Source organism: Sapajus apella, unplaced genomic scaffold, assembly GCF_009761245.1.
Source record: "Sapajus apella isolate SASKATOON/1434 unplaced genomic scaffold, GSC_monkey_1.0 scaffold44, whole genome shotgun sequence".
Taxonomy (NCBI): Eukaryota; Metazoa; Chordata; class Mammalia; order Primates; family Cebidae; genus Sapajus; species Sapajus apella.
This window is the reverse complement of record NW_022436984.1, coordinates 17,219,519-17,247,136: the sequence shown is the minus strand read 5'-3', so window position 1 is coordinate 17,247,136 and position 27,618 is coordinate 17,219,519. Positions and strand designations below refer to the sequence as shown.

The 27,618-nt window shown below is 45.0% G+C and overlaps 1 protein-coding gene and 1 long non-coding RNA gene across 4 annotated transcripts; one reads left to right on the top strand and one right to left on the bottom strand.

Annotated features, from left to right (window-relative positions):
- The first annotated feature begins 17 nt into the window (after window positions 1-17).
- Window positions 18-27,339, top strand: ABCG5 (ATP binding cassette subfamily G member 5). Of its 3 annotated transcripts, none has more exons than XM_032239439.1 (13): window positions 18-362; window positions 942-1,063; window positions 6,765-6,901; window positions 6,980-7,078; window positions 10,626-10,758; window positions 12,229-12,368; window positions 13,725-13,854; window positions 14,310-14,523; window positions 14,624-14,694; window positions 15,803-15,941; window positions 18,616-18,801; window positions 25,361-25,473; window positions 26,888-27,339. In XM_032239439.1, the coding sequence occupies exons 1-13, from the start codon at window positions 220-222 to the stop codon at window positions 27,079-27,081; spliced, it is 1,821 nt and encodes a 606-aa protein (XP_032095330.1). In that variant the 5' UTR covers window positions 18-219; the 3' UTR covers window positions 27,082-27,339. The 3 variants fall into 3 exon arrangements, with proteins under 3 accessions (XP_032095330.1, XP_032095329.1, XP_032095331.1); XM_032239438.1 differs by having other exon boundaries at window positions 14,624-14,829; XM_032239440.1 differs by lacking the exons at window positions 25,361-25,473; window positions 26,888-27,339 and adding an exon at window positions 24,090-24,597 and having other exon boundaries at window positions 14,624-14,829.
- On the bottom strand, window positions 8,867-22,219 carry LOC116524249. Its single transcript, XR_004257240.1, has 2 exons — window positions 22,094-22,219; window positions 8,867-9,236 (listed from the first exon to the last, which is right to left on the bottom strand). It is a non-coding gene; the product is annotated as an uncharacterized LOC116524249 (long non-coding RNA).
- Window positions 27,340-27,618: the final 279 nt, after the last annotated feature.

Below are 27,618 nucleotides of genomic sequence, written 5' to 3'. Positions count from 1 at the left end.
AAGCCCACCTACAGACACACGTGTTCTGCCCTCTCTCAAGATAAGGACGCACTGGCTAAAGGTACATCAGATAACGGCCTCCTTGGCCAAGTCCCAGTCCTGCCATCCTGAGGGTCAGGTGGAGCCGGCAGGGCAGTCTGCCACTGGCTTCCCAACTGCAGCCACTCCGAGGAGGGTCAGGCTACCAGAAAATCTGCCCAGCTTTGCTGCCCGTTGGCCATGGGTGACCTTCCATCTTTGACCCCCGGAGGCTCTATAGGACTCCAGGTAAACAGGGGCTCCCAGAGCTCCCTGGAGGGGACACCCGCCACTACATCTGAGCCTCACAGTCTGGGCGTCCTCCACGCCTCCTACAGCATCAGGTAAGGCGGAGCCCTTGCTGCTGCTCCTCCTCAGGAGCACGGGGCCCTACGTTCACCCTCCGCTGCTCTTGAGCTGCCTGGCTGGGGACTTTGGGCTCCATCTTCAGTGGATCAGGTGGAGAGAAGAGAGGGGGAGGGCTGCACTGGGAAATGGGGAGCAACAGTAAATGGCTCCTCCCCCTGCCCAGGGAATGGCCTGAGTATAAACAAAGTTGCAGCTGTGCCCTGCCTACCCCAGTGTCTACCGCTTGCCCTCTGCGGATGGAGAGAATCTGGGGAATGGGGGGCTGGGAACGCAAGGAGTCTTGAATCCAGGTGACGAATGCAGGGACAGCCACCTCCCAGACAAATGGGCAGGACATTCGGAGCAGCTCCAGCACAGGCCCCCTCCCTAGGTGACAGACAGCCTCGGTCGCTACCTGCCAGGTTCTACAGAGGAGGATGCCAAGGCTGAAACAAGTTAGGAGCCTGTCTGAAGATAGCTGGGGTGGGACACAGCTGGGATCAATGCTGGGGACCTGGGTGTAGCCCCTTCCAGGGCCCCACGCTGCCTTTGCCTTCCTGGGATTTCCTTTAAAGCAACCGTGTGGGGCCCTGGTGGGACATCACATCTTGCTGGCGACAGTGGACCAGGCAGATCCTCAAAGACGTCTCCTTATATGTGGAGAGCGGGCAGATCATGTGCATCCTCGGAAGCTCAGGTAAGCTTGGGAAGAAGGATTCTGAAAAGGCTTTGGCTTGAGTTAAACTCCACCCTGAAGAAACAGATACAGTTGTAGCAAGAAAGCCACAGGTTTGATATTAGAATGAAATCTAACTATGTCTGACTGTTAATAGAACCTGCTACCAATGTGAAATCTATAGAAAGATCCTTGAAAGAGTATAAAATCCTGCCTAACACATACATGAATTCATATTTCAAAATATAAAACCCCCCACAGTTCCATGGCACATAAAAGTACTCAGAAAACACAGTTTCTCCTATCTGTACCCTGCCTAGAGATAGGAAAAGGAAAATGAATTAAATAAGCACAAAAATGCCCATTAAGCCCCTATCTTTGATTCCACCGGTCCTTTTTTAGGATGGTATATTTCAGACATACAATCAATAATAGAGAATAGGCTGAGCACAGTGGCTCATGTCTGTAATCCCAGCAGTTTGGGAGGCTGAGGTGGGAGAATTGCTTGAGCCCAGGAGTTCAAGACTGGCCTAAGCAACATAGTGAGACCCCATCACTAAAAAAAAAATACAAAAGTTAGCTGGGCATGGTGGTACATGTCTGTACTCCCAGCTACTCGGGAGGCTGACCTGGGAGGATTGCTTGAGCCCGGGAGGTTAAGGCAGCAGTGAGCTAAGACGGTGCTACTGCACTCCAGCCTGGGCAACAGAGCAAGACACTGTCTTAAGAAAAAAAAAAAAAAAAAAAGACTGGAGAATAATATTTAAAAGTTCAAGTATTAGCATCGGGCCTTATCAGATTTTATCTGTTTCAGGTCTTTTCTTTATTTTTTTGAGACAGAGTTTCACTCTGTCACTTAGGCTGGAGTGCAGTGGTACAATCTTGGCTCATTGCATCCTCAACCTCCTGGGCTCAAGTGATCCTCCCACCTCAGCTGGGACCACAGGTGCACATCACCATGTCTGGCTAATTTATTTTTATCTTCTTTTGTAGAGACAGCGTTCTTGCTATGTTTCCCAGACTCTTTCTTTTTTAAGGAATTAAACATTACAAACTGCACTGAGGTCATCCATTGCCCATCCTCCACATCATCCTTCTCCTCCTCTTTCCCAGGGTAGCTACCTTTGAGCCTAAAGTCAGTGCTGTATTTGCCTTTGTGTCCTTGCATCAGCCAGTCATTGCCCTGGAGAGTATAGCCTTTGGTGAGGCAGCTTCTCGTGGCCGAGGGCACTTCCCTGGGAGAGTCCCTGCTGTGAATCCTCTGCAGCTGATGTTCCCAGCAGCTGGGGGATGGCAGCATTGGCCCTGAAGAGGGGACACCACAGTGTCTGCTACACTGGATTATCATGTACATTTTAAGGTTAAATGCTTCTGACAAATTGGGTTCACAGAAGCCTCTTGATTGAGCTATTGCTTGCAAATTGTTGACATTCATTGCCGCTCTCTACTTGTGTTATTCTCCTCAATGGAGATGGGGTCTCTGTTGAAGTCTATGACCAAATGTAGGCATGGTCAGCCTCCTTAGAGCCAGGGAGCTGAATCAACGGTTATTCATCTGCCACAGCAGCCACAGAGCCAGATGGCCACTGTAGTGCTGTTGAGAGGAATTTCTAGACTGCCTCAGTCCATTCAGGCTGCTGAAACAAAATACCATAGACTGGGTAGCTTATAAAAAACAGAAATTTGTTGCTCACAATTCTAGGGGCTAGGAAGTCCAAGATCAAGGGGACAGCAGATTTGGCGTCTGGTGAGAGTGACTTCCTCTTAGACAGCCATTTTTTCACCCTAACCTTGTGTGGCAGAGGTAGGGGGCAGTCTCTGAGGTGTTCATCCCAATCATAAGAGCTCTCCATAACCTAATCATCTCCCAGTATCACCTCCTAGCATGCCCCACCTCCCAATACCGTCATCCTGGGTGTGAAGATTTCAATGTGTGAATTTTAGGGAGACATACACATTCAGACCATAGCACTGACTAAAGCTGTTACACTTTTCAAAGAGTTCCTGCCACTTCTTATTTCCATTTTTAAGCAGTATCTAACTATACACATGTACCGTAACATCCAGGGTCATGCTCAGCTTCCTTTTGATAAATACAATGTGCTTCTTTAAAAAGAAAAAATACTGCCTCTATCCCTTTAACAAATTCTCGGCTGTTGCAGTCCTTACAAAGAATTAAAAAAAGGATTAAGCAGGGTGGCATGTAGCACCCTTCTCAGAAGTCCCGCTTCTAAGAACAACAAGAAATGGAACCCTCCCATCTCAGAAGTGTACCCCAAAGGCCAATGTCATGTTTCATGCACATACAGCAAGGCAGTGGAAGGGGCTCTTGATTGGGGTGGGGGCTGTGGGCTGGTTTCTGATGAGACCCCGAATCACGGCTTTCGGACAATGCCTACCCTTTATACTGAAATGAATCCACGGTGGGCTACAAGTTCTACAAGGACAGGGACTGTATTCTGCTGTGTCCTTATTACCTAGAATAGGGCTGGTCATGTAGTGGGTGCTTAATAAATATTTGTTGAATAAATGAGTAAAATAATTTGATGAATGACTCCATAGTATTGCATAAAATGACAATTTCATTGGTGTCTTATCTCAAGCAGCATTGTCCATCAAATCTTTATTGGCGAGGCAAAAGACGATGACATATATGTTCAAAGTCTCACTAGAGTATAGTCTAAAGCAAGCCTGCCTACAGCTATCTGATTGAGGAGGGTGTAGACTCTGAGTTGGATGCTGCTTTGCAGATAATTTAGTTGTAAATAATTTCTGTCCTATTAGAAAAGAAAACCACAAATGTTATAGTTTTATTGCCCTTTAGGGCATTAACCATTTTTGTGTCTACTTTGCTATCTTATTCCAACCTTCTTTCCCCCACTGACTATGCATATCAATTTCTCAGAGTCTCACTCTGTCACCCAGGAGTGGAGTGGTACGATCGTGGCTCCCTGCAACCTCCACCTCCCAGGTTCAAGCAATTCTCCTGCCTCAGCTCCCGAGTAGCTGGGATTACAGGCGCCCACCACCACACGTGGTTAATTTTTGTGTTTTTAGTAGAGATGGGGTTGAGAGATGGGGTTCGAGACCATGTTGGCCAGGCTGGTCTCAAACTCCTGACCTCAGGCGACCTGCTTCAGCCTCCTAAAGTGCTGGGATTACAGGTGTGAGCCACTGCTCCTGGCCTCTCATATCCTCATATGAATGAGCTTTGTCATCTTGCTGGTTCCCTCATTAATCAGTTAATAACATTTGACACATGTTTTTAAAAAAACTAAATTCATTATGTATTTCTTTGTTAAAAAAAAAAAAGTATCCTAAAATTTAGTGGCTTAAAACAACACCCACGATCTCCCAGAGTTTCTATGGGTCAGAACTCTGGAAGTGACTTGGTTGGGTGGTTCTGTCTTGGGATCCCTCCCAGAGAAATATACACTGGATTTGGCAACAAGAAAGTGGCTTTAATAACCCTGGAGAGGCCGGTTTTGATGAAGTGGTGGGGCTGGGACACAGAATATTTGCAGCTTCTGCCAGAGTTCAGATTGGATCCAAAAAATGTAAAGCCAGGGTGGGTCTGGTTAGAAGGACCATGTGACTGAGAAATTACAGGGCATATTTGAAAGACAATCCCAATCAAGTCACATTTTGTGTCTTTATAATGGGTTTCCTCTTTCCCCACTCTGAACATGCTGGGGCTAATTCTGAGTTTTGTCAGTCATGCATTAGAAAAGAAGACAACTGCTAAGGGAGTTTATTCATCTTTGTTCCTCTCACAGCAAGAAGCAAGTTTGTTTAAAATCTTTTAGCCGGGCGCGGTGGCTCAAGCCTGTAATCCCAGCACTTTGGGAGGCCGAGGCGGGTGGATCACGAGGTCAAGAGATCGAGACCATCCTGGTCAACATGGTGAAACCCCGTCTCTACCAAAAATACAAAAAATTAGCTGGGCATGGTGGCGCATGCCTGTAATCCCAGCTACTCAGGAGGCTGAGGCAGGAGAATTGCCTGAACCCAGGAGACGGAGGTTGCGGTGAGCCGAGATCACGCCATTGCACTCCAGCCTGGGTAACAAGAGCGAAACTCCGTCTCAAAAAAAAAAAAAAAAAAAAAAAAAATCTTTTAACAAGGTCCTGCCGTGGTGGCTCACGCCTGTAATCCAGCACTTTGGGAGGCCGAGGCAGGAGTATCACCTGAGGTCAGGAGTTCAAGACCACTTTGGCCAATGTAGTAAAAGCCCATCTCTACAAAAACAGAAAAATTAGCTGGACATTGCGGCAGGCACCTGTAATCCTAGCTACTCAGGAGGCTGACACAGGAGAATTGTGTGAACCAGGGAGGTGGAGGGTGCAGTGAGCTGAGATCGCACCATTGTACTCCAGCCTGGGTGACAGAGTGAGACTCCATCTAAAAAAAATATATATATATTTTAACAAAAGATCTCTTTGGCTCTGCACAAGCCATCACATCAGTAGATTTCTCTTGCTATCTTCCCAGATGGTTCAGAACCTCCTGTCTATTTCTCTGTTATGAATCCCAACTTCCCAACCTCCTTGGATAGGAAAGGTCTGGGAGGTCATTCTGTCTCCATGAACTCTGGGTCTATGGTAAGTGTGTCTAATATGACTGAGGGGCCAGCAGGCTCTTGTTCTAAAGATATCACCTAACCTTTAACCTTAGAAAAAAGCAGTGGCTCACTCCTGTAATCCTAGCACTTTAAGAGTCTGAGGCAGGAGGATCACCTGAGGTCAGGAGTTTGAGACCAGCCTGGCCAACATGGTGAAACCCCATCTCTACTAAAGATACAAAAATTAGCCAGTAATGGTGGTGCATGCCTGTAATCCCAGCGACTCGGGAGACTGAGGCAGGAGAATGGCTTGAACTCGGGAGGCAGAGGTTGCAGTGGGCCGAGACTGTGCCACTGCACTTCAGCCTAGGTGACAGAGCGAGACTCAGTCTCAGAAAAACAGAAAGGAAAAAAGAAAAAGAAAACCAAGGGAAGCATCATCCCCCAGTCACCTCCAGCAGGCAGCTAGTTCACCACAACCCCTCTGTGGGAACCTTTCTAGTGACATCCAGCAAGGCTGTGCCCCAGGCTCTAGTGCAGGCTGTGGCCAACTTGGTTTTACCAAAGGACTCACCAAGCCAGTGCTTCTCAAACTCGACAGAAGCAGATCTGACCCAGCAGGTCAGGGTGAGACCTGGGGCTCTGCATTTCTGGCAAGCACTCCGGGGTTGCTGATGCTGCTTGCTTTGTGAGCAAGGCTCTAGGCAATGTCACCTACATCCGGGTATAACTAGACCACCCCAGCGGGACACAAAAAGAAATCCAGACATTCTAGGATCCAGGCGTTTCCAAGAGTCTTGGCTTTGCTCTTATTCTGATACCTATAGTTGTTTCGTTTTTCAATCCAAAACAGTTTTAAAGGCAAATAAACAAGCAGAGAAAGCATCTTTGGTCTTGACCCAGCTAAGAAAAATGGCGTGCGCCTCTCACTCAGGGGACAATCCAGAGACTCAATTGCGTCCTAAGGGTTTGACCCACGAGACGGCGGCATGCACATTGGGGGGCGCTCTACAGGGCAGGGGCCTGTATTCTGCGGTATCCTTAATCCCTAGAACAGGGTCCATCACGTAGCACTCCTGGCCCGCGGGGTCAGGCCCGCACAGAGGGTCTCAGGAAGCTCCTTCAAGGCCAGCACGGAGGGGTTCTGTTGTCGCCCCCCAGGCTCCGGGAAAACCACGCTGCTGGACGCCATGTCCGGGAGGCTGCGGCGCACGGGGACCTTCCTGGGGGAGGTGTATGTGAACGGCCAGGAGCTGCGCCGGGACCAGTTCCAGGACTGCTTCTCCTACGTCCTGCAGGTGGGCGCGTCTCCCACACTCCCGGCCCCCTGCCCGCCCCCGGGGCTTGGGCGACGCTGACGCCCGCGTCTCCTGCAGAGCGACACCCTGCTGAGCAGCCTCACCGTGCGCGAGACGCTGCGCTACACAGCGCTGCTGGCCATCCGCCGCGGCAGCCCAGGCTTCTTCCAGAAGAAGGTGGGTGCAGCCCTCTGCTTACAGCGGGCAAGCCGAGTGCCTTTGCATCCCCGCTGTCCTCGTCTCTTTGCCTACACTTACCCATTCCTCCCCTGTGCTCGTCACCCCTTCACTCTAGAGCGTGCCCTGCATCCTGCACCGTTCACCCTGCGCTGCCGGAGAGAGCAGCCCCTTGTCACATGTTCCTTTGGAACACTTGAAATGTGACTAGTCCAAAGACTGACACGTGCTCTGAGTGTAAAACACGTATCAGATTTTAGACTCTGAGTCTGAAAAAACAGAATGTGAAAAAGCCCATTAAGAATTTTTAGGTTGGGCAGGGTGGCTCAGGCCTGTAATCCTAGCAATTTGGGAGGCCAAGACGGGAGGATTGCTTGAGTCTAGAAGTTTGAGACCAACCTGGGTAACATAGTGAGACTCAGTCTCTACAAAAAATACAAAAATTAGTCAGGTGTGGTAGCGTGCACTTGCAATCCCAGCTGCTCAGGAGGCTGAGACAGGAGGATCTCTTGAACCCAGTAGGTGGAGGCTGCAGCAAACCATTGCCCTTCAGCCTGAAGGATAGCCTGTATCCCCCAACCAAATAAATAAATATATATATAAATAAATTAAAATTCAAAAAGTATTGATTACAGGTTGAAATAGTATTTTGTCTGTAAATAATATCATGTTAATTTCACTTTTTACTTTTTAAAATATGGCTACTGAAATATTTCACTTCTGTCTGTGGCTTACATTACCATTCTCTGGGACCATGCTGTTCTACAAGTTCCCTGTTTAAATAGATACTTTTGCCACTGATTTTTCTCAGCTGACTTGGAGGCGTCTTGAATGTGCCTCATCCAAACTGGACTGAGTTAATGAAGGAAGAAATGATTGAATTGTCAACTCCTTCTAGGTTCCAATCTCTTTCTTAAATGTATCCAGTTTGGAAGTAGCCACAGGTAAACCCACCTGGAACCATACCTGGAAACTGTTTCATTTCCCTCTAGTCTGAGAAGGCCCACAAGCACCCAGGGAACCAATGACAGTTGGACATGCCTCCTTCAAGTGGCACAGCTCCATGGAAGCAGGAGAACTCCTGATAGTAGAGTTCTCTCCAATTGAGAGTCCTTTCTGAGCAAATCCAGTCCACAGGGTGTGAAATCCTGACAAGCAATTCAGTGGGAAGGAAGTGCTGATGATAACAAAGGAGAGAGCATGGCAGATCTGCTCCTGTCCTTGGAAGAACCTGGAAATAAAGCATGGCCAATGTGAGCAGCCTGTGTCTGGGGGGCTGTTGGCTAAGGCTCAGGCTTCCCAGACCACCTGAGAGAGCACAAACAGTCCTCTCAATCCTGGCCCTGCCATTTGCTAATGGCATGATCTTGGGCAAGTTATAGATCGTTCTGTTTTCTCCTCTATAAAAAATACAATAAGAATGCATTTCTCCTGGGGTCAATGTGAGGAATACATCAGATTATGTGAAAGCACAGAGCATGGAGGGTGGGACTTGATTATCTCAATGGTCCTTACAAGGACTCTGAGTTCTATTTCCAATAGTTTCCAAAATATGGGAGAGCATTCCTGCTGGGGTGTGAAACCTCTGAGACAAATTAAGTAAATGTCTTCTCCGTCCATCCCTTCTAAACCAGGAGGGGCAAGCTTACTCCTTATGATGTTACAGAGATGAGAAGGAGGCTGGGGAATCTACACTGGCTGGTGAGCACAGAAATCTCACTGCGTCAAGCAAAGTTTAATTCTAGGATCTTTCTACCCTGATGGCAAGAAAAGACCTTTCTTTTTTTTCCAGAATATATCATGCTAGTTTACTTATGCATTTTTATCTTCTCATTATTCCTTTGTGCCTATTTCAGATATGTCCATTATTTGGGTGGGTCAAAGCTTCATCTATGCCATCCAGCCCTTCCCCTGACTCCTCTGGAGTTTTGGTCCACAAGTCATCCTCTCTTCTTCTGAAGTCGAGCTTATTGTTTTGTAATGCAATGGTTTTGTTTCCATTTTCATAACACAGCCTTATTAGGGATGTCTGGAAACAAAACTCATTACCACATGAGTATCTTCTGTTTCTGCTTTCCCCGGGCTTTCTGCAGATAGAGGTAATCAGTACAGGAGGACAGAAATAGATTTGTTAACAGGTCTCTGGAGAGGAGATAAGCTGAGGAAGGAAAGACAAGAGACGGAGGAAGAAAGTCAAGCTTCTTGATTAGAAAGTCAGTAAAGCATTTTTTTTAGTTACTGTTTTGGGGGAGTTGAGAATGAGGAGGAAGAAGGGTTTCAGGGAGCTGCAGGGTTTAAGCAGAGCGAAGAGAATTGGAGGAAAGGGAATTTTAAGTGTGGCTGTGTTATAAATTGGGTCCCTCTTAAAGTCCTTAAAGAAACTCAAGTAAAGATTGGAATTATTTTTAATTACTTTTGAAGGCCAGATTATATGTCTCTGATGCAAAACCCCACTGAGATTGCACCACATAGGACCCTGGCACTTACCTGGGTTATATAGTAGAAAACAGGTTTAGTTCAAATCAACTTGGGTTTTTTAAACATATAAAACATATATTATAATAAAGTTTCAAAACCCAAACACTTATAAAAGTAAGTGATATTGTAATCATAACTTTGGGGGATTTTTCTGTATGGGCTGGAGTGACTGAGCCTCCTGCAAATGGGAATTTAAGGACGTATCCGTTGTTTCCTGGTTAATTTTCCTGCAGCAAGTATAGCAGTTTTTGTTCTAGGGAATCTTATTTATTTATTTATTTATTTAGAGACAGAGTCTTGCTCTGTCGCCTAGGCTGGAGTGCAGTGGCACAATCTCAGCTCACTGCAACCTGTCTCCTGGGTTCAAGCAATTTTCCTGCCTCAGCCTCCCAAGCAGCTGGGATACCAGTGCCCGCCACCATACCCAGCTAATTTCTGTATTTTTGGTACAGACAGGGTTTCACCATGTTGGCCAGGCTAGTCTTGAACTCCTGACCTCAAGTGAATCACCCACCTTGACCTCCCAAAGTGCTGGCATTACAGGCGTAAGCCACCACGCCCAGCCCACTTTTATTTTTGAGGAAGGATCTTGCTCTGTTGCCTAGGCTGGAGTGCAGTGGTACCATCATGGCTAACTGGGGTCTCAACCTCCTGGGATCAAGCGATCCTCCTGTCTAAGCATCCCGAGTAGCTGGGACTACAGGCACATGCCAGCACATCCAACTAATTTATTTTCTTTTTTATAGACAGGGTCTCTCTTTTTTGCCCAAACTGGTCTCAAACTCCTGGCCTCAAGCAGTCCTCCTTCCTCGGCCTTCCAAAGTGTTGGGATTACAGGCATGAGCCAGAGCACCCAGCCTCTGCGGATGTTTTAAAAAATTCATATTGTTTATTGATCTGAGATGTATATTATGATTTAAGCCAGATTGGATCATATTACTATAAAGGATGTGCTTTCCCCAGGGTGTGGTGAGTCTGGAACTGGCCCTTGCATTCTTGGGGGTGGGGCAGGTGTTGAAAAAACAGCTGCAGCCACTCCCAGCCTTCCTGTAATTTGTGTCTCTTGCAGGTGGAGGCCGTCATGGCAGAACTGAGTCTGAGCCATGTGGCAGACCAACTGATTGGCAACTACAATTTGGGTGGCATTTCCATCGGTGAGCGGCGCCGGGTCTCCATTGCAGCCCAGCTGCTCCAGGATCCCAGTAAGTGACACCCAGAACTGTTACGAGCCGCTGTCTGGGCATCTTTTGTGTGTCTGCAGACACTTTGGGCCCTTTCTTCACAGTCCTCATTCAGGAAGGGGGTCGCATGCAACTGAAATCACAGGTTTTTCAAACTAGGGGCCCGTTTTTTTTGAAATGCTGTATAGCTCATTTCCCGATGTGATTCCATCATCCAAACAAAACAGCTCTTGGACTAAGAAGCATTGCATTGGTGTTGCAGTGTTCCACCGGAGTCTTCCATGAATACAGAGCCTTGGCTGGCCAATTGTTTCTTCTTACCAGGGCAATACCATTGTGTGGGCTGGGGAAAGCCAGTGAGTTTTGGTATGACCACAGGTGTTCATGAAATGGCAGGAATTAAAATAGGAATTTGAATAATACACTCAAAAGTGTTTATGTTGTGGGGAAGGGAGTGTCAAAACAGAGTAGTCGATCCTCTGCCTGGTTTGGTCATTTTCCCTATCGCCTGGGGAACCCTCGCCACTCATATGCAGCTGGAGAGGGCAGACTGCATCTAGATCCTTTCTTTGCACTGTGGCAGACCAGGGCTGCCTGTTCTTCAGATGGTGGTTTGTCACTAGAAGGCAGGTAGAGATGTTTTTAAGAGCCCTTGTCACTTTTTTTTTTTCTTTTTGAGACGGAGTCTCTTTCTTGTCGCCCAGGCTGGAGTGCAGTGGCACGATCTCGGCTCACTACAACCTCTGCCTCCTGGTTCAAGTGATTCTCCTGCCTTAGCCTCCTGAGTAGCTGGGATTACAGGCACCCGCCACCATGCCCAGCTAACTTTTGTACTTTTAGTAGAGACGAGGTTTCACCATGTTGGCCAGGCTGGTCTTGAACTCCTGACCTCAAGTGATTTGCCATCTGCCTGCCTTGGCCTCTCAAAGTGCTGGGATTACAGGCATGAGCCACCACACCCAGCCCCCTTGTCATTTTTTAGGTAGAAATAAGTTACTTTAAACCCTCTAAAGAACCCAAATCCCTGCCACACTTCAGACCTTGTTTTATTGGTCAGATTTTTTTTTTTTTCCCTGTGCAAAGACCCTGCTGGTGTTGGAAAGTGTTACAGACATGAAATGAGGTTATGTCTTTTTGACTAACCTCCACTCAGTCTTGTTTCAAAACAACTTCATGCCAGCCTGCCAGCCTTTGTTTCCTGGCAGGGTGCCCTGGGCAGAACCTAGTACCCTATGAGAGGCCTGATTTCCTTACTCCCTGTCCCCTGGAGGGTTTGAGCCCCACATGTGCTCCAGAGCTGGGAATTAGACCCTTCCAGGTCAGGTCCTTTCTCCTGAGCTCAGGCTGAAAGCCAGTTTCCATGTTTACTTCCCACTGCATACTGTTTGGATGGGGTGCAAATTCAATAAGGGACAGTTGAGAATTCTGAGTTTGAAGCACAGAGCCTGGGCTCTACAGTGCCTCAGAAGTCTGGCCTGTCTTTGCTGGCAGAGGTCATGCTGTTTGATGAGCCGACCACAGGCCTAGACTGCATGACGGCTAATCAGATTGTCATCCTCCTGGTGGAACTGGCTCGCAGGAACCGAATTGTGGTCCTTACCATTCACCAGCCCCGTTCTGAGCTTTTTCAGGTAAGGGGTTCAACTTGTAAAGGCCGGGTCTATGGTGTGTTGAGCTGGGAATCACAGGGGCAGGGGCGGGATTTGTGCAGTGGCCAGGCATGGTGGCTCACACTTGTAATTCAGCACTTTGGGAGGCAGAGGCAAGAGGATCACTTGAGGCCAGTAGGTTTGAGACCAACCTGGGCAATAAAGTGAGACCCTCCATCTCTTAAAAAAAAAAAAAAGAAAGAAAGAAAAAGAAAAATTGGCCAGGCATGGTGGTACACACCTGTGGTCCCAGCTACTTGGGAAGCTGAGGTGACAGGATCACTTGAGCCCAGTAGGTCAAGCCTGCAGAAAGTCATGATCATGCCACTGCACTCTAGCCTGGGTGACAGAGCAAGACCTTGCCTCAGAAAAAAAAAAAAAAAAAAAAAAAGGATTAGTGCTAGAGCAACTGAAGCCAACAGCACCTAAGACAGGAAGAGCAAAGGATGAAAACTCACTTCTTTCAGCACCTACCATGTTCCACATACTTTCTGTACCTAGCTCATTTCATCTGCACAACACTCCTATGAGGTGTGTTTCAGCATATTCACCTTACAGAGGAAAAGAGTGAAACTTAGCAATGATTCAAAATTGATAGCCAGGCATGGTGGCATGTTCCTGTAAACCCAGCTATTCAAGAGGCTGAGGCAGAAGAATCACTTGAACCCAGGACGTTGCAGTGAGCCGGGATCGTGCCACTGCACTCTAACCTGAGTGACAGAGTGAGATTTCATCTCAAAAAAACAAACAAAAAAAAACAAACAAAAAACAAATTGAGCCAAGATCACACAGCTATTAATAGTAAAAAGCTAGCATTAGGGTTTCACAGCCATATTGGCTTCGAAGGCTGTGTTTTTCCACTAAATCTTACAGATTTCTTTCCAAAAAAAATCTCACTTCCCCCACCCAGTATCCCTTTAGTTAGCTATTATTTGCTTTTTATAGAGTAGAAGCTGAGATTTAAAATGAAAATAAAGAAACAAACTAAGACCCACCCCAGCTCACCTGAAGTCACCCACATGGTGTGGCTGGGACTTAACCCAGGTCCAGTCATGCCTGTCTAACCCAGATATGATGCTGGGCCTCACGATGGAGGCAGCATAACCCACAGTGCTAGCCTAGGCTCACAAGGGTAGCGATGCACTTTGACTGTCTCCAGGAATACTGACGCAGGGCCAAGGCCATTGAAGGACTGACTGCTCGGAAGTGTATTTCCCATAAAGAGATGGTGACTATAAGGAATACTTGACCTTGGCCCTGCATCAGTATTCTTGGAGACATTCAAAGTACATTGCTGCTCTTGTGATCACACACTAACTACATCTGTTGTCTGATCAGCTCTTTGACAAAATTGCCATCCTGAGCTTCGGAGAGCTGGTTTTCTGTGGCACACCAGTGGAAATGCTTGATTTCTTCCATGACTGCGGTTACCCTTGTCCTGAACATTCAAACCCTTTTGACTTCTATAGTAAGTTTTTCTTTCACATTCCCCATTGTGAATGTTTTTAAACTTCTAATCTCAGATTCCTACCTGGATGACACCAGCACTAGTGGGTTTGACCGTTGCTTTTGTTTTTGTGTTTTATGCTCTTCAAGGAATTTACTTGGCCTGGTCAATTAACTTGCCAGAGATGACTATCAGAATGAGGTTGGGGAGCTCTCTCAAACAAACTGGTGCCCTGCTACTACTTTATCAGAGAATCATTATCTGAGTTTCCAAATTCTCCCAGACCATCCCAATGGGATCCTCAAGGCCCAGCTGGGATGCTTTAAAGTATTCTGATTTTATAGGTAGGCATTAACCACAAGTTTTATCTTGATGGGATGAGGTATTATGGCCAGTACTCCTGTACCAAATGTATATCCATGTACATACATGCATTTAAAAACACTTGGGTGACATCTTTTGGGAAAAACTTTTAGTGGACCTGACATCAGTGGATACCCAAAGCAAGGAACGGGAAATAGAAACCTACAAGAGAGTCCAGATGATAGAATCTGCTTACAAGAAATCAGCGATTTGTCATAAAACTTTGGAGAATATTGAAAGAACGAAACACCTGAAAACATTACCAATGGTTCCTTTCAAAACCAAAGATTCTCCCGGAGTTTTCTCTAAACTGGGTGTTCTCTTGAGGTAAGAGGCTCACACATGTGAGCAATGCCCATTGGAGGATTTTAGCCATCCCCCAATAACAGTTCAGAAAAGGAATTACAGCAGGGTTGTTTGTTTTCAGGAGAGTGACAAGAAATTTGGTGAGAAATAAGCTGGCAGTGATTATGCGTCTCCTTCAGAATCTGATCATGGGTTTGTTCCTCCTTTTCTTCGTTCTACGGGTCCAGAACAATGTGCTAAAGGGTGCTATCCAGGACCGTGTGGGTCTCCTGTACCAGTTTGTGGGAGCCACCCCGTACACAGGCATGCTCAACGCTGTGAATCTGTGTAAGTGTCCACGTGCTGGAGGTGCACCTTTCTCCCTAAACACCTCCCTTCTCCAGCTGTCACCTTACAACAGTCCACCATCATAAGGATATTTCTCTGAGCTAAACCTGGCCCTCCGGATTCCCTCTCTGGGGAAAGGTAACTATTGAGTTACCAACATGTTAATATGAATGAGCTCACCAGGTGGATCTCTCTGGGGGCTGAGGATCCAGGGAAACAGGAAGTGCTGATGTGCTGGTGGGGAGGGTTTGAGGAGTTTTTCAAAAGATCATTCCTCCTATCTCATCTTGGCCACCTTAGATGCACAGCCCAGGGGGCTCAGCGACTAGGCCACCTCCGCACCATTAGCTTCTTTTTGGAGCCGATTTTAGGACAGCCAGCACCTCATTTTTAAACTCAGTGGAATTCCAGAGACAATACCTGGTTGCCTAATGTTGCAGGAAGTGGATGTTAGAGGGATTCCCCAAAGGCAACACTGTAAGGGAATAAGAGAAGAGGACTCCGCTGCTGTGAAGTTGCCCTAGAGCTTGACCTGAGAGGCAAGGCTCAGTGTCTGCATTTACCAGGGTTGCCTGGCCTTCTGAGAGCAAGTGTAAAATGCAGGCTGCTGGTGGCAGGGGTGGGATGGGGTGGGGGGAGTCCTGCACAGAAAGGAGACAAAGTGCTTCAAATCACTGATTCCTGCCCCCTTTGCATGCACTTTTATTGAACTGGTGACAACTCCCCGCTTTAGAGAGAAGGAAATAAATTACATCTTTTGCAACTGTATTGCAATTCAGGTAGAGTGTAGATTTCTGGGGTGGGGATTTATTGTCCTGTGGATGGCAGGTCCCCTCCTTCCCTGCCTAGGAATCCCCTGCCAGCTGGTTTTCACCCCATGCAGCCCTGACAGACCTCACGTTCAGCTTGAGCTAGCCCTCCCTCTCTCAGCCGGGTGGTGACTGACTGTTCTGAAACCGCCTTCCATCCCCAGTTCCTGTGCTGCGAGCTGTCAGCGACCAGGAGAGTCAGGATGGCCTCTACGAGAAGTGGCAGATGCTGCTGGCCTACGTGCTGCATGTCCTCCCCTTCAGCGTTGTTGCCACCATGATTTTCAGCAGTGTGTGCTACTGGTGAGGGGCTGTTCATTTCACCCAGGGCCAGGCTCCCATGGAGTCATACAGCCAGTGGGACTTGTGCAGGGAGAGCTCCGGGGTGGAGTTCTCTGCTCTGGAGGATCTACACGTTGCCCGTCAGTGTCTAGTGCAATGTCCGATCTTCCAGGACGTTAATTTTATTGTAAATAGCCCAACTGTGGGCTGCAGGAGACCTGAGAACAAACCACCAAGATGACACCTGCCAGGGAATGGCCTGGGCCGGAGAAGAGGGCTCTGAAGTAGCTGGGATCCAGGTGCATGTGGGGCCCGGGGGCAGGGAGAAAGCAGCCTGAGTGTAAAATCTTAAAACAGACACATTCAGAGGGTAGGAAGAGGACAGCAAGCCAACAGAGAAGGCAGAGGGTGATCAGGGAGGTAGAAGGAGAAGCAGGATTGGGCTGCGTCAGAGAGGATGAGGAAGGAGAGAGTTCCAAGGAAGTGTCACTTCCTTGCGCAGTGAAGAACACTTCAATAGCGCAGGGGTTAAAGGAGGTGAGGCATCAGGGGAGGAGGCCATTGCCATCTTCCAAAACAGAGCTTCAGTAGAGTTGTGGGGGTGCAAGTCAGGTTTACAAGAGGGTAAGGTGTGAGATGGAGGAAGCAGATACTGTTTTGAGAAGCTTGGTATTACAGGGTAGGATGAAGAGGGACAGGTGCTTAAATGACCAAGTTCAAACTATGGTTGTTTTAGGATGTGGTAAATAAGACCATCAGAACACGTTAGATTGAGAGTAGATGAAAATGCAGCCAAAATTTGGATAAGTCAAAGAGGAAGCTTCCAGAGTAGACCAAGGTAGGGATAGGGGAATCCAAATAACATGGGATCAAGGATGCAAGCAGCTAGGGTCATGCTTTCAAAGATGGGGTATAGGAAGACAGAGGGGGAGAGAGAGAATGAAAAATAGAGATGATGAAGATAGCAAGAAATTAATAAAATAGGAGGTGAATTCAGCTGGTGAGCACTGGGGAGAGAATGAAACAGGGAGGGGAAAATTTTAAAGTAAGAGTTTATATCAGTCGTAATGGAATATGCTATTAGAACTCAATACACATTGAAGAAATTATAGGGGTCCAGGAGCCAGCTGAAGCAAAGTGGCAGAGGGGACCCAGTTAGTGTGGCAATATGTCTTGTCCAGCACACCTTCAATTGCTTAAGAGAGAGTAGGGTCCTGAGATGTGGGAATTGATAAGGCAAAGAATGGTAGAAGGGGCCAAGCATCTGCAGCAGTGAGGGCACTGGGGAAGTGAGAGGCAGGAGGCCATGATCAGAGAGGGTGTCCTCAGACTCTGAAATCCTGGGAGTGGAACGCTTTTGAGTAATATTTAAGTCCAAAACATGGTGAGTCATCAAGATTAGGTAGATGGAGCCACTGGAATTGAGGAGATTAGTTAATTAGGAACCACTGATGTGGATGGCTCATCAAGAGGGTTAAAGAGTTTGAGGAAAATGATAGTGGAGAGTAGAAAAAATGATCCTGGTCCAGATGCTATAAAATCATCAAAGGTGAGAGAATGCTTTAGACGTCACAGAAGACCACAGTGAGGAATGGCATCGATAGCATAAGCAAACCTTATGATTTGTACAGAGGAAAAGTAGATGGCCTGAAGAGTAAGTGTTAAGGAGGGGTGAGTATAAGACATGCCAGCCTTTTTTGCTCACTCTACAAACGGGATAAAGAGCAGCCATGCCTAATGATCGCTGAAGACACACTATCACCAGGGAAATGTAATTCGGAGAAAGGATATAAGAGGAAAGGTGCATGGATATAGGGTGGTTTGTTTACAAGAAAATGAAGGTCAGGCCGGGTACAGTGGCTCACACTTGTAATCCTAGCACTTTGGGAAGCTGAGGTGGGTAAACCACTTGAGGCCAGGAGTTCGAGACCAACTTGGCCAACATGGCGAAACCCCATCTCCACTAAATACAAAAAAAATTAGCCGGGTGTGGTGGCAGGCACCTGTAATCCCAGCTACTTGGGAGGCTAAGGCAGGAGAATAACCAGAACCCAGGAGGCAGAGGTTGTAGTGAGCCAAGACCACACCACTGCACTCCAGCCTGGGTGACAGAGCGCAACTCTGTCTCAAAAAAGAAAACAAAGGTCAAGTCAATGGATGAGGCTGGTAGAATAAAAGACAAGAATGGAATGGAGTTGGCCTGGGGAGGGCTAACCTGATCGAGGACAAAAGAAGTGAGGGGTTTTCACATGAGCAAGAATCCCACATGACAGAGATGAGGTTCAGGGAAGGAGGGGCTGGGAAGCAGACTGAATGAGCCCTTAACATGAAGGTAGGTGTGGTGCTAGCTAGGCAGAATATGGTTATTTATGAAGAAGCCTGTAGAGTTCAACAAGCCTGCTTACTGCAGTGAGTTGTGACCATTGTCTAAGTAATTTAATGTTTTCCTATGAGAGCTGAAGGAGCTGTGAAAGGGAAAAGGTGCCTCCCATTGAGTTGCAGCCAATGGGAACAATTTGATGTAATAAATAGTCTCAAATGTTGGCTCCTTTCCAAAAAGGCCTTTCAAAGGGGAGTGTGGCTTGCTCTGCAAACTCCTCCTACCCACTCACCACCAAGGATTTCTTCATAGAGACAAGTGCAGTATTAAATGCCAGCCCTTGGAGAAGAAACTAAAGAGCTTATGCTTTTCTAGGACACTGGGCTTATATCCTGAGGTTGCCAGATTTGGATATTTCTCTGCTGCTCTCTTGGCCCCCCACTTAATTGGTGAACTTCTAACTCTTGTGCTACTTGGTATGGTCCAAAACCCAAATATAGTCAACAGTGTAGTGGCTCTGCTGTGCATCGCGGGGGTGCTGATTGGATCTGGATTCCTCAGGTAAGAGATCACAATTCCAAAATTTAGATTGGGATAATCTGTTATTAATGATCACCTAATAGTGACTGTTGTAAAGGAATTCCAGAGGAGAACTGATAGTGATTTCAGATATTACCTTATAGTCTGGAACATTTATACTGCTTGTTAATCATTATTGCCTTAGACCTTGAACTGTTCATTTGTCCAATAAAATGTCTTTTTTATTAAGAATCAGGAACTGACAAGTTTATGTTATGATATGATTCACATGTAATAGGCCGTTATACCAAGAGAAGAAAACCAGTCTGGATGCTCCAGGAAAAACCCACAGCCCATGCGACAGGCTAAATAACTTGCATGCATTAGTTCATTTCTGACCTGATACTGTTGAGTGGGTACTGTAGTTCGCAATTCCCAGTTATTCTTAGGAATTAAGATTAGTCAGATAAAAAAAAAGAGCCTGCAGGATAAAAGACTGTTCCAAAGAGTATTAAGGCATAAAGGACATGAGCCAAATGATAGCAGGAATTATCTCTGGGTGATATTGATTTTAATTTTTTTCTTCATATTTCTGTATTTTATAAATGCTCTATAATGGACAAGCATCATTTTACAACCAGGAAAAAATATATCCGCACTTTTTAAAAAAGCAGCAGCAAAAAGGGCAGAAAATTTTAAAAGGGTAAAAATGATCCCAGCAGGTGATGTGAGTGGGATCTAGTAATTAATCTATGGGTCCCCAAGGAAACATGAAGGCTGTTTCTTTGACTTTTGTTTTTGTAGATGGAGTCTCGCTGTTACCCAGGCTGGAGTGCAGTGGCATGATCTCGGCTCACTGCAACCTCCACCTCCCGGGTTCAAGCGATTCTTCTGCGTCAGCCTCCCGAGTAGCTGGGATTACAGGGATGCACCACCACGTCCAGCTAATTTTTGTATTTTTAGTAGAGACGGGATTTCACCATGTTGGTTAGGCTGGTCTCAAACTCCTGACCTCGTGATCTGCCCGTCTTGGCCTCCCAAAGTGCTGGGATTATAGGTGTGAGCCACTGTATCAGGACTTGACTTAAAATTTTAAAATCCAATCAAAAAGCAAAAACATTACTGAGCATCTACTATATAAAATTATAAATGTGTGTTTAATTATTTAACTCTCAGAGCAATCCATTTTCAGATAAGAAAATGAAGCTCAGACTTGACTTTGCTCGTCACACCACTATGAAGGCTGTGAAGCACGTGACTTCCTGGAGCAAGGCTGACCTATGAGTCAGAAACTTCCTCTACCACTTGCCACAGTTGCTTTTCTATCTAAATTAGTTTCCTCATTTATAAAAAAGAGATCACGATTTCAGCCCCACCAACCCCAAGGGATCATGAGAAGCAAAGGAAATAATCAATATGAAAACACATTATAAACTGTAGTGAGTTATATGAAGGTGAGATATTACAAAGCAAAGTGAACTAAGCTTTGATCAATCAAGGAGGATTTTTTTCACACTAAGACCATTATATTGTATTTGTCCATGTTGCTTAAGTGGATTATTAACATTCATGAAAAATGCAGAAATCAAATCACACCAACAGCACAGAATCAAGCTGGCAATGTACAGATCCAGCCTTAGGCAGCATCTCCTCTGTTGTTATTCGAATCACTGTTTCAGTTAATCTGGTGCCATTTCATGCACAGATGATCCCCGACTTAGATTTTTTGAGAAAGTGATACCTGTTCTGTAGAAAACGTATTTTGTTTTTGTTTTTTTGAGACAGTCTCACTCTGTCACCCAGGCTGAAGTGCAGTGGCTCAATCTCAGCTCACTGCAACCTCCGCTTCCCAGGTTCAAGCGAATCTCATGCCTCAGTCTCCTGAATAGCTGGGACTATAGGGGTGTGCCACCATGCCCAGATAATTTTGTATTTTTAGTAGAGATGGGATTTCGTCATGTTGGCCAGGCTAGTCTCGAACTTCTGACCTGAAGTGATTTGCCCATCTTGGCCTCCCAAAGTGCTGGGATTACAGGCATGAGCCACCACACCCAGCCTAGAAATCATATTTTGAGTAGCCATACAATCACTCTGTATGTTCAGAACAGGATTCAATAAATTGCATTAAATATTCACCAATTTATTGTAAAATAGGCTTTGTGTTAGATGATTTTTCGCAACTGTAGGTTAACGTTAAGTGTTCTGAGCATATTTAAGGTAGACCAGGCTAAGCTGTAATGTTTGGTAGGCTAGGTGTCTTAAATGCATTTTTCTGTTTGTATGTTTGTTTTTGAGACAGAATCTCACACAGTCACCCAGGATGGAGTGCAGTGGCACCATCTCAGCTCACTGCAACCTCTGCCTCCCAGGTTCAAGTAATTTTCCTGCCTCAGCCTCCTGAGTAGCTGGGATTACAGGCACCCAGCATCACGCCTAGCTAATTTTTGTATTTTTAGTAGATATGGGATTTCACCATATTGGCCAGGTTGGTCTCAAACTCCTGACCTCAGGTGATACCCCCGTCTCAGCCTCCCAAAGCTCTGGGATTACAGGTGTAAGCATTGCGCCCAGCCTTAAATGCACTTTTAACTTAGAATATTTTCAATTTATGATGGATTTATCTGGAAGTAACCCCATCATATGAAGCATTTGTATTCGGTTTTTAGGAAAAGGAAGTTAATTGCTCTTTATTTTTTTTTTTGCTTCTTCTCACTCTGTCACCTAGGCTGGAGTGCAGTGGCACAATCTCAGCTCACTGCAACCTCCACCGTTCAGGTTCAAGTGATTCTCCTGCCTCGGCTTCCTGAATAGCTGGGATTACAGTTACGCACCACCATACCTGGCTAATTTTTTAATTTTTACTAGAGATGAGGTTTCACCATGTTGGCCAGGCTGGTCACAAACTCCTGACTTCAAATGATTTCGCTGGCTTGGCCTCCCAAATCCCTGCTGGGATTACGGCCATGAGCCACTGCGCCTGGCAGTTAATTGCTTTTAAAAGGTAGGCAGTGGCCAAGAATACTAAATACTCTCAGATTAGTTGTAAAATCTTAACATCCCAAGGCTGCACATGGATTTCACTCCCATCACTGAATTAAAACTCCACTCTTAAAGGCCACATCAACCTGCTAGTCATTTCATTTACCCATTTTTCTCCCCAGTCATCATCTCCCTAGTGAACAACTACCTGCGGCGTTTGTGCTGGCGGCTCCCTCCTCTTTCAAACACAAAGGAAACTAGCTTTGCCATTCTTTCTGCTTACAAAATCATGCAAATTCTTGGGGGAAGAACTGCACGCAATATAAATCTATACGCGAAAGAAAGTAAAAGTTACCTGAAGTATCAGAGCCCGGAGTCAAATTTTGTTGTAGTCCTTGCTAGAATTTTATATACTTTTTTTTGTTTTTTTGAAATGGAGTTTCGCTCATTGCCCAGGCTGGAGTGCAATGGCGCAATCTCGGCTCACCGCAACCTCTGCCTCCCAGGTTCAAGTGATTCTCCTGCCTCAGCCTCCCGAGGAGCTGGGATTACGGGCGCACACCGCCACGCCCAGCTAATTTTGTATTTTCAGTAGAGTTGGATTTTCTCCCTGTTGGTCAGGCAGGTCTTAAACTCCTAACCTCAGGTGATCCGCCTGTCTTGGCCTCCTAAAGTGCTGGGTTTACAGGTGTAAGCCACAGTACCTGGCAGAATTTTATACAATTTTTAATAAAGATGAAATCATCCTGTTGTGTAACATATAAGCATACCTTTTTTTCCCATTTAACAACATAATATGAATTAGCTGGGTGTGGTGTCACGTGCCTGTAATTTCAGTTACTCAGGAGGCTGAGGCAGGAGAATCACCTGAACCCAGGAGGCAGAGATGCAGTGAGCAAAAATTACACCACTGCACTCTAGCCTAGGTGACAGAATGAGACTCCGTTTCAAAAACAAAAGCAAAAACAACAACAACAAAAAAGGACAAACCAACATAATGTGGACAATGTCGTGTCAATACATCTAGATCTCTGGTTCCTCCCGCTGCTTGTCCTTTTGTCTGTGCTTTTCACTGATCCATTTCTGTCACCCGCACAGTCCGTTGTTCCAAACGTTACAGACACACTGTCTCTGAAAGCCCCTTGTTTTCTCTCTCAGCCTATCACACGCTACCTTCTGTCACAGTCTTCCTTTACAGTAACAGATTAGCCGCCTCTTGAAGGCAGCAGCTGTGTCTTATTCATCATTTTAGACCTTCTCAGCGGCCAGCCCGTGGGCCGTGGACCAATTACACCTGCAAACATTATTTGTGAATTGAGTGAATAAGTGAATGAGTCCTCTGTCTTTGAACTGTATACACACTGTATCACTCATCAAATTATGTTGGTTTTCTTTTCTGATATCAAACTGTAGATGCATGTGGAACGTTCTGTGTTTGACTCTGTGTGGTACAGGGAGAAACAAAGGTGCCGCAGTTCCTACCTCAACAAGATAGCACTCTAGCCACCAGGCAGCCACCCTCACAGCCATCATCCTACTTCAGACCTTTGTCATCTTATACTTCTATTGTAGTCTGCTCCTTTTTTATTTTATTCATTTATTTATTTTTGCTGTTCTTACTCTGTCCTCATTCTGGCCATCCTACTTGCTGGAGTCAGGTTAATTTTCTCAGGATGCTGACTTCAGCCTGACCTTTCTCATTTATGGTCATTCATCCTCAACTCATGTCAAGCACCTGAAATGCCTGTTTCTGGCTATTGTTTCAAGCTTCCCTCCCACTGTTCATACTTCACATCCTCTGCTCCAGTCTTTCTGATCTAGTCAGTCCCATATGCAGCCCTTGACATGCCTGTACTCATACCATTTCTGCCTTCCTAGAATTTCCTTCCTCTTCCCCTAATTCCTTCCCAGATTCCCATGTATCCTTTTCAATGAGCAACCTCTCAATGTGGTTAACTCAATTTTGTGCCTTAGGAAATTGCCAATAACTAAAAGTTTGGGGGCCACTTGGAAACAGGTGAACCCATATGTACTAAATACAAGAATATCATGGATATATGGCACACATGTTTTTATACTTTCTTGGCACAAATGGTTCACCATTATTTGAGACAAATAGTCTCACTTTGGGAGGCCAAGGCTACTATTTGAGACAAACTATTCACAAATAGTTCATTACTCCAAAGGAAGACTGTGACAGGAGGTGGCGTGTGTATTTTTATAGTTGTAAGGATATATTCTATATCTCCAGCTACATATGAGTTCCTTAGGGATAGGATATGTCTTTTGAAGTTCTCAAGCTCCTAGAACTGGTGCCTTGCAAACAAAATTTTATATCTTTTGATTTTCAGAAAATATATAGTGGACTAAGAAGATCACAGTGTCAGCATAAAGTCTCACCTGAAATAGATTGGAGAGGAGACATATTTCATTTTCACAATAAATGTTGGCTCAGTCTCTCCTTCCTTTTTCCTTTATATTCTAGAATAGTTCTAACTTCCTACCCTGGTACCTTCAACTTTCTGTTTAATCACAAATCTCCTCCTCCAACTGGTGTGTGTTAGGTCTGTGTTTTCTTGTATGTTTATGCCAATAGTGCTTACCAAAATAAGTAGACAGTAATGGATCATGAGAGAACTGTTAAATTAAGGTCTTCACTATCACAGGCCACCACGCTGTGACTAAAAATGACAAAGTGCTATGCTTACTGACTTGGAAGGATGTCTGAGACATATGTTTGGCAGAAAAAGAGTAGGTTAGGAAAGAGGATGAAGAGTTTAATTCTGTATACAACATGGAATACTATGCAGCCATAAAAAATGATGAGTTCATGTCCTTTGTAGGGACATGGATGAATCTGGAAACTATCATTCTCAGCAAACTGAGAACAGAAAACAAGAACAGAAAATAAAACATTGCATGTTCTCACTCATAGGCGGGTGTTGAACAATGAGAACACATGGACACACGGAGGAGAGCATCATACACTGGGGTCTGTTGGGGGGAAGAGGGGAGAAACAACAGAGGGTAGGGAGATTGGGGAGGGATACCATGGGGAGAAATGCCAGATATAGGAGGCAGCAAGCCACATTGCCATGTATGTACCTAAGCAACAATCCTGCATGTTCTGCACATGTACCCCAGAATCTAAAGTGCAATAAATATATATATATAAATAAAGAACTTATCATGCAATGTTTAAATGCAAATGTATAACAAATTCAAAATGCAAATGGGTATATGCCAAATTCTGTAATAGGTCTATCCCAAAAGGATAACATGTTCAATTTAATATAAACAAATTATCCTCTGAAAAAAAAAGTTTATATAAAACTTTATAATTTAATTTATAGTTTATAGTTTTATAGTTTAATTCCATTTATATAAAACATTATATATATAACCAAAATGTTAACAGTAGTTATTTCTAGGCAATGGTATTTCTTTATATTTTTTAATATTGTTTGACGGTTTCTTTTTATAGCGAGCATAACTTTTATAATAAAGAGATAGAAAACTATATTCATGTTGGAAAACATGACATAAGGATTGCCTTTATTTTCATCTGGTGGGACTATTGCCAGAGACTACTGAATTTCATTTTTGTTTTCTTTTTTTTAAGAAACATACAAGAAATGCCCATTCCTTTTAAAATCATCAGTTATTTTACATTCCAAAAATATTGCAGTGAGATTCTTGTAGTCAATGAGTTCTACGGACTGAATTTCACTTGTGGTAAGTATTCTATTTGGGGATATTATTTTTACATGTTACTCTGAGGTAGCAATTTCTTAGAGGAAATGTATTTTTGAAATAAAAGCTGTGTTTTATAATAATTCAATTTAAAACTCTGTTTTGAAATACAGCCTAACATTTTCTCTGATTTTTTTTTTTTTTGAGACAGAGTCTCACTCTGTCACCCAGGCTGGAGTGTAATGGTGCAATTTGGCTCACTGCAATCTCTGCCTCCTGGGTTCAAGTGGTTTTCCCTGGCTCAGCCTCCTGAGTAGCTGGGATTACAGGCGCCCGCCACCATGCCTGGCTAATTTTTGTATTTTAGTAGAGACAGGGTTTTGCCATGTTGGCCAGGCTGGTCTCAAACTCCTGACCTCAGGAGATCAGCCCACCTCAGCCTCCCAAAGTGCTGGGATTATAGGGGTGAGCCACCACCCCAGCCTCTGATTTTTAAAATGAAAGAAAATATGCAGTGGTCAAATTAGTCTCCTGTCAAAGGTCAATAGGTAAAGGCCACTTTGATGTTGTTAAAAAATGACAGGCCTTATGTACACTAAGGTAAACTCTAGTATATTCCAGATAGACTCAGTTCCTGCATCTACTGAACACATTCAAGCAGGCTGATGTGACCTCTTGTTCCCCAAAATGTACATTGTACTAGCTAAGTAAAGACACTTTTGACAAAAGTCTATTCCTCAATCCCACCAGATGGAAGTAGGACCAGGACAAGGACCTTATGGCCATTAGAAATCTCAGGGTGACCGGGCACGGTGGCTCACGCCTGTAATCCCAGCACTTTGGCAGGCTGAGGTGGGTGGATCATGTGAGGTCAGGAGTTCGAGACCAGCCTGGCCAACATGGTAAAACTTTGTCTTACTAAAAATACAAAAATTAGCCAAGCGTGGCGGTGCATGCCTGTAATACAAGCTACTTGGGAGGTTGAAGCACGAGAATCACTTGAACCTGGGAGGCGGATGTTGCAGTGAGCTGAGATCGAGCCGTTGCACTCTAGCCTGGACGGCAGAGTGAAACTGGGTCTCAAAAAAAAAAAAAAAAACCCTCATGGCCACTCCAAAGACAACCAAAGAATATGGCTGAATTTAGTAGCTGTTTTAAATAAGTTTAGGTGATAATGTCAGTAACTTTAGGATAGCCCCTGCTAAGTGGTCATGATTTTTATCACGAATACGTAATGAATCTATACGCAAAACAGAAACAAAAACATATCCATCTTCAAATGAAGCCAAAGCCCAGAACTGCTCACTCTTGCTTCATCAAATTGTAAATTCTGGGCTTGCTAAAGTGTCCTGTATTTTTCATTAAGAAGGGTACTTAGCAAGCATTTGGTAAATACTTGTTGATTAAATTACCTGAGATAAACCATACCTGACACTGTCAATCTTTTCCTTGGCAGGCAGCGCAAATGTTTCTGTGACAACTAATCCAATGTGTGCCTTCACTCAAGGAATTCAGTTCATTGAGCAAACCTGCCCAGGTGCAACATCTAGATTCACAATGAACTTTCTGGTTTTGTATTCATTTATTCCAGCTCTTGTCATCCTAGGAATAGTTGTTTTCAAAATAAGAGATCATCTTATTAGCAGGTAGTGAAAACCATGGCTGGGAAAATGGAAGTGAAGCTGCTGACTATGCATGACTGCTCTGAATGTGTGAAATGAGAGTGCCATGTATTTCTTTCTTGATAGGACATCTTAAGTCTTTTAACCATTAAGACTCCATTTGTGCCTCCTGGATCCACGCGGGCCCTGAATGCAGTGGAAATGGTTCAGTCCCTTGCTGAACGTGTGGTATTTGGAAGTTTGTGACTGAGCTGGCCCAACAATGTAAATAATAATCATTCATAAAACAATGGGAGACTCGTCTATTTTTTCCCCTTGTTCTAGACACAGAAAAAAATAAGTCAGCTTAAAAATATGCTTACATTTGGTAAAGGATTAGGCAAAAACAAAAGGCTTGAAGGATTACTGACTATAAGTGACAGAAAAAAAAGTTTTGGGTTTAGCTGAAGCAAGGTTATCATGCAGAATTGGGTAAGAATGCTTCTGTTCATGGAAAACCCAGAGTTAAATGCACATGTGCACACGAGGGGTTGGAGTTACCTGATTGCATCGAGAGAATGCTGGG

What these genes read in the sequence shown, in the direction of transcription:
- ABCG5 (XM_032239438.1), top strand. Translation starts at nt 220, where the DNA reads ATGGGTGACCTTCCATCTTTGACCCCCGGAGGCTCTATAGGACTCCAG. An exon ending in CACGCCTCCTACAGCATCAG is followed by an intron (nt 363 to 941) that starts GTAAGGCGGAGC and finishes TTTCCTTTAAAG; the next exon opens with CAACCGTGTGGGGCCCTGGT. An exon ending in CCAGCTGCTCCAGGATCCCA is followed by an intron (nt 10,759 to 12,228) that starts GTAAGTGACACC and finishes CTTTGCTGGCAG; the next exon opens with AGGTCATGCTGTTTGATGAG.